Source organism: Hirundo rustica, chromosome 6 (genome assembly GCF_015227805.2).
Source record: "Hirundo rustica isolate bHirRus1 chromosome 6, bHirRus1.pri.v3, whole genome shotgun sequence".
Classification (NCBI taxonomy): domain Eukaryota; kingdom Metazoa; phylum Chordata; class Aves; order Passeriformes; family Hirundinidae; genus Hirundo; species Hirundo rustica.
In genome coordinates this window covers 58,885,725-58,891,770 of record NC_053455.1, presented here as the reverse complement: position 1 = coordinate 58,891,770, position 6,046 = coordinate 58,885,725, and the positions used below count along the sequence as shown (strand labels likewise).

Below are 6,046 nucleotides of genomic sequence, written 5' to 3'. Positions count from 1 at the left end.
TGCAGCGATGCCAGGAAGATGAGGATCACTTTTCCACTGAGGCATCAGAGCCACCACCTCAGGACCACTGCACTTTTCTTTCAAGCAAACGTAAGGGCAGCTCACAGAGTTCAGAGTCACCTGCCTGCACAGGACCCGTTCCTTCCCAGCAGTGGCTGGTAGCTCAGGGATTTAGTGGAAGCTGTTCCAGCTTTTCCAGACACAAGGGAAGCAGCAGCACTCCCAGGCAGAATGCTTTTTCCTTCAAACCAAAGGATCAGCTGGCCACTAGACACTGTTATTTTCCTTAAAAATTTGCAATCAATTTCAACACAGGGAATCTGTAGCTAGAACTATCAGAAGTGATCCCAGACTAGTGAGTCAACTCTTGCATAAAAATTAATTTAAAAAAACTGCAAGGCAAGGACAAAAAATACATTTGGATAAAGGTGGAGATACTTGTTTCCAAAGCAATTACTGAAGGAGGCAATAACACAAAATCCTGAGAGCAGTTCAGCTCTGCATTCCTACCTCAACAAGTCCAATACCTGCAGCAGGAGCACGGACACAGGCCACTAATCAGTAAAGCCCAATACAGAGCCTCTAGCTATAAAAATAACAGAAAATTTCACCGGTTTTCCACCACAATCTCCCTCCAGATAAACTGGTTGCAAGTGGCAGAGGGCACTGGCACTTAGCCATCAATTTTGCATTTTAAGTGCATGATACAGTAATTAGTGCTTTCCAAGTCAATGAGAGGCCCAGAGCAGCAGCAGGATACAGCACTGCTGGGAAGTTCAGGACATTGCCTGCTGCCTTCCCCGCAAAGGTTGTACAGCAACAGCTCAACCAGCTCCCGGGCTCTGCAGCGCTGGCAGGCAACACTGGGTCTGTGGCGGATTCCTGCTCACACCATCCCAGTGCAGTGACACAGCACCTGGCCAGCTTTCCCAAAACTGCCTCTGAACATCTGTGGAACAGCCACAAGCTGAGCTTCATCTCCTTAGCTTCATGCTCTCAGCTCGGAGTGTTCCTTACGCCATTCCTCACTCCATGTGCTCCAGCAGCTCCAGGAGTCAGAGCCAGCCGTTGTAACACCCCCTGAGCAGCCCACCGAGATCAGCTTTGACTTCTCTGAGGGAAATCCCCGATGCCCACAAGCAGCCACCGATTTTGTTATCCTCACTACGCCCCACAACTGCTTTTCAGCTGCGCTCAGGGATTAAGCCAAGATTCCCTGTCAGAAATACTGCTCAGGAATCTGGGATTAAGATGACGTGCATTGCATCAGATGAGCCCGCAAGAGAAGGCGCATGGGGAGAAGAGAGCTTTTAGAGATGGAAACGTGAGCCAGCTGCTGGAGCAGATTACATGCTCCAGTAACTCGTTTTCCTGCTATTTCCCTTCCTTGTGGTCCCTCTGCACCTGAGTTACACTAGATGCTCTCCTTGGACAAACTGGGCTCATTGGGACAAGACTAGTGTGCACGGGCAGAGGACAGGTATTAGGTGTTCATCTCAAAAGCAAAAGGCTCTAAGGTATTTCACTCACATTTGAGTATCTCCTTCATCCAAGTGACTTCCAGACATCTCCCCTTCCTCACCGACGTGCACGCACTGGGAATATGGCACAGCTCTGTTGGCATGACACAGTTGTGCGAAGGGAATAACCCTCCCCAGCAATTCCAAGGAATCAACATCTTGAATCACAAGGTTAGAGTCATTTCTGCCTAGGAAACAACACACAACCCTGTGCCTTGTCTTGCCCGATACAATCGCACTACGTGAACCGGAATTTTATTATTTTTCTGAGGAGCAATGAAGGGAAAGGGTGAACTGGAGCTGAAGTAACACAACAGACGACACAGCCATCTGTCTTTTAAACCTCAGCTTTACCCCAGACTGGTGACTGCACCATTTTAAGTCACTAAAGCAATTCTGTTGAGATGCAGATGAGCGTCTCAGTACAACAATGGCAACATAATGCAAAAATTCCCAGTCCAAGTCTCTATTGCAGCCGATCTACTTCCCAAGAAGTCCCTAGTGCCCTGAATTTTAAGTTAGTTTCCACCTAGAAACCACTCCAGAGGAGCCATTTTTGTTAGTAGAGTATTTGCAAAGTACACTTAGTCACTGATTTCTTCGACAGTCTGTCATGATGAGAGTAAGAAGCACGGCAACAGGCTCATCACAGGCTGGCAACAGCATCCCAACGGGAACACATCTGCCTCTGGAGGGCTATGATTCCTGGCTAGGAAAAGGATGGGGAAAAAAAGATTGTAGCTGAAGAATACGGATCCAGATTTGGAAAACGAGGCTGCTGGAATCACCAAAGCTCCCTGGCCATTAGGGCGGCAGCCCACAGCCCCTCTGCATCTTCCCCAGGCAGCTTCCCCTCCCTCGCACGCTCACTACAACCGGAGTGAAGCCCCAAGATGCTCCAAAGCCAGTTGTAATAGGTACAGAAATAGCAGCATTGCACTGAAATCTGTTTGTCAGCAGAGGAGAAGATGCAAAAACAGAGTCTGGGAACTCACCAAGCCTGCACTTTTCTACAGGAATGCAGACAGCCACAACCATCCTCATACTGGCTCATCAACTATTTTTAGCACCAGAAGGGGAGGCAGCCATCAGTGAAGGGCCTGTTCCCTTTGATCCAGCGGATCTGAGCACTGTCTCTGTCCCAGAGATCCTTTGCTACCAAAACCACAAACCAGGTAAAGAGCTTTAGGTTGTTCCTGCCCCCGAGTACAAGGCGTCTCTCAGCAGTTACACGACAGGTTGGAAGAGGGCCACGCAGCCCATTTAATTCCACTCAGTTCTTCTCCCCTCTGCACCATGCAGCCAGGCTCTATTAGTCTTCTGAGAGCAATTCTAGTTAAAGTGAAGGATGCCAGGAGGCCCTGGGCTCTCAGCACACATTGGATGCGCCGTTCGGAGCTGCCAGAGTCACCAGCTCCAAGCTGCGGGCTAGCAGCAGAGAAATCCCAGCATCCATGTCATCGCACGCAGCTTTATTTATCTCCAAAGGTTTTACAAGTTAAACATAAGCTCCTTCTCAGAGACACTTCCCAACTGGTTCTGCATTTAGCACCCGAGCTGAGGAGCAGACTAAACTCCACTGGCACCGCAATGAGCCTGGTTCCTCTGTCACTCATTCCTCCCTTGGGGAGTTGCAAGAACTTTCCCCACAGCCAGAGGTGTATCCCAAGGCCAGCAAATGGCACTGCTGTCACCAGGACCCAGAACTGCCGTGGGCATGAGCAGCCCCATGGAAAGGGATGAACACACAGCAAGCAGAATCGCCAACAGAACACAGAACAGACACCCCCGGGGCCAGGAGCCAGTGCTGCTCCGGAACACTCAGCCTTTCCCCCATGGAGGAACAGGGAGAGCAGAGAAGCAGCTCAGGAGGTGACAGCTGCAGGGCACCTGTCTGCTGACACAGTGCTTCCAGATCTTCTACCTGCCCCGCAGGAGGGTGACAGTGATGCCATGATTTTGGCTAAAGTGACTAAGCGGGATCGTTTTGTCCTTCCCACCAGATCTTTGCTCCCACAACACAAAGCCTTCCCTGCATGCTCCCCAGAAAACTGGAAAGGAGGGTGAAAAGAGGATCCAAACCACTCTCCTTTCACCTCATTTCTCCCTGCAAGCCCTCTGCTCCTGGTTCTACCTTTCACAGCTGCTGTAAAGGCAATGCCCAGCTGACGATGCAGCCTTAACAAACCACCACAGTCCCAAACTCTGATTTTGATATGAAACAGCTCCTTTCAAGCAGCTAAGTGCCGTATTTTACGGTACTTTTGTGATCTGCACAATTGAAATACGTACGCCACGTTACAGCACATTTGCATCCCTCAGCAGAAGGAATCTGAACTGCTGTGATTCTTTCACAGGGATGCAGCACAGCCTGGCAGCCTCACAGATGCTAGCTGAATCCATCCATCTGGAAAGAAGCAGCAGCTTCGAACAACATGGCTCTTATGGTTTCCTAGATGATATTCCACATCCCAGAGTCATTAAAGGCCGTTTTTTCCACCCTGCTCATTAAGGAATAGAATATTTCTGAGGACCACATGGCAGGAAACCATGGAGCTGGGAGGACAGCCTTCCCAGGACGCACTAGGAGCTGCCCGGCCCAGACCTACCCTGGTCCCGCATGCCCCAGAGGTGCGGGGACGATCTGTAAGCGCTGCCATCCCTCGCAGGCGGCAGCATGAGGTTACAACCGCGCTGCAGCTCAGAGCCCACCGGCGCCCACCGCCACGGCTCCACCTGCTCTGCCAACGCACATCAAACCTTTCCAGCACCACTGCTTCGTTTCCACAATTAGCCACGTACAGAGGTTTCTCCAGCCTCACCTATGGAGACCAATGACAAATGAATCAACATCACACAGCACAGCTGCCCATTGCGGCGGCCAAATTTTTGTTACTCGGACCCCTTCCAGTTCAGCATTCTTCCTCCCACCACCAAAGAGAACATACTTCGTTACAGAGACTTTCATATTGGGAAAATATTTTAATATAGTAAACAAGTCAATTTACCTTCCACATATTTTAAATAAGTTTATGCTCATCGTTAAACAAAACTGTTTTTACTTCAACAATGGATTACAGCCTCTAAATTCGTATTGTTCCCAGCTGATCCTGTCAATAGCGAGGAATTTTGGACACCGATATCCTTGTATAGGTAACAGACTGGCATAAACAGCGCAGGAATTCAACGCGGGATCAAAGGGAGAAGCTAGCCCTGGTGAGGAAGAAAACGAAGCCACAAAATTCCCTTCTGAGGAACAACCGTGGGGGAAAAAGAAGATACCGCAGTTCCACCGAGTCCAAACGGGGCCGAGTCAGTCTCCAGGTCAGTCTCCGGTCGGGCTCCGCGGGCGCTGCACGGTGCCGCAGGGACGGGCGAACCATCGGTCTCCATCCTCGGCCGAGCCCCGCGGCCGCATCCCCGGCGGTGAGCGGCCTCCCGCGGCCCGCCCGGCTCAGGGGCTGCCGGCTCCCGGCCCGCTCGCAGCCGCGGGCGGGGGGGACGCGGCCGGCGGGGCGGTGGCGAAGGGGCCGGGGCCGGGGCCGGTGCGCGGCGGCGCGGGCGGAGGCCCCGCCGTGGGTCCGGCGGGCGCGGCGCGGAGCTGCGCGGGGGTGGCGGCGGCGCCGGGGCCGGGGCTGGAGGAGCCGCCGCTGCCGCGCACCGGCTGCCAGATGAGGCTGTAGTAGACGGCGAGCACGATGGCGGCCAGCGAGACGGAGAGCACGTAGGCCAGCACGGTGGCCAGGCGCACCCACTTCTTGTTGGTCTTGGCCGCCATGCGCGCCTTCTTGTCCCCTGTGTAAGTGGCGGGCTTGCCCCGCTCCGCGCCCGCCTCCTTCTCCTTCATGGGGGCCCGGCCCTTGGCCCGCTGCTCCACCGAGCCCTCCGTGCTGGCTCCGGCCCGGATCGGCCGCCGCCGCCGCTCAGGACATGCCGGTACCGCCCGCGCTGCCGCCGGTGCCGCTGCCCGCGCTGCCCCGCCGGGGGCGAAGGGCGGGGCGTAAGGGGCAACCCCGCCCTGAGGGGTGGGAGCGACGGGAGGAGAGGGAGGGCAGGGCAGAGGGAGGAGCCGGCCACCTTTAAAAGGAGACCCCCGGCACACGTGGCTCCAGGCCCCTCGCTCTGCTGCTCCGGTGTGAGAGGAGGGTGGTGAGCGGTGCCTCGGGGACATGGGCAGCACCCGCAGAGCTGCGGGAAGGCTTCTGCCACGGCCTCCTGGGACGTGCCCAGTGCTGGAGGAGGTCAGGAGTCTCCTCTCCACCTTGGCTTCCCAACGGAGTTACTTCTTGGTGTCTCCTTGATGCAGGTATGTGCTGCCTGCACCTCTGTGAGGTGGCAAGGGTGCCCGAGCCGAGTGGCAATTTTTAGAGGGAAAGGCTGCCTTAGTTTTGTCCAAACTAGGCTCTTCCCAAACCTGTTATTAATACAATCCAAGCCTCCTCTTGAGCATGGCTTCACCTTACTCCACAGCTGTTAGTCCCCCCCACAAAATTGTTCTATTGTCTTGCTCAAAAGACAACTAAAAT

General features: G+C 53.9%; 2 protein-coding genes across 2 annotated transcripts in view; one reads left to right on the top strand and one right to left on the bottom strand.

Annotated features, from left to right (window-relative positions):
- Positions 1-4,482: 4,482 nt before the first annotated feature.
- INAFM2 (InaF motif containing 2) lies at positions 4,483-5,488 on the bottom strand. The gene has a single exon (XM_040067591.2). The coding sequence runs from the start codon at positions 5,365-5,367 to the stop codon at positions 4,975-4,977; it is 393 nt and encodes a 130-aa protein (XP_039923525.1). The 5' UTR covers positions 5,368-5,488; the 3' UTR covers positions 4,483-4,974.
- A 142-nt stretch (positions 5,489-5,630) lies between these two features.
- PLCB2 (phospholipase C beta 2) overlaps positions 5,631-6,046 on the top strand; it is a 40,441-nt gene continuing 40,025 nt past the window's right edge. The window contains exon 1 of the mRNA XM_040066288.2: positions 5,631-5,826. Within this exon, the coding sequence (XP_039922222.1) occupies positions 5,821-5,826 (6 nt within the window). The 5' untranslated portion in view covers positions 5,631-5,820. The remainder of the gene's footprint in view (positions 5,827-6,046) is intronic.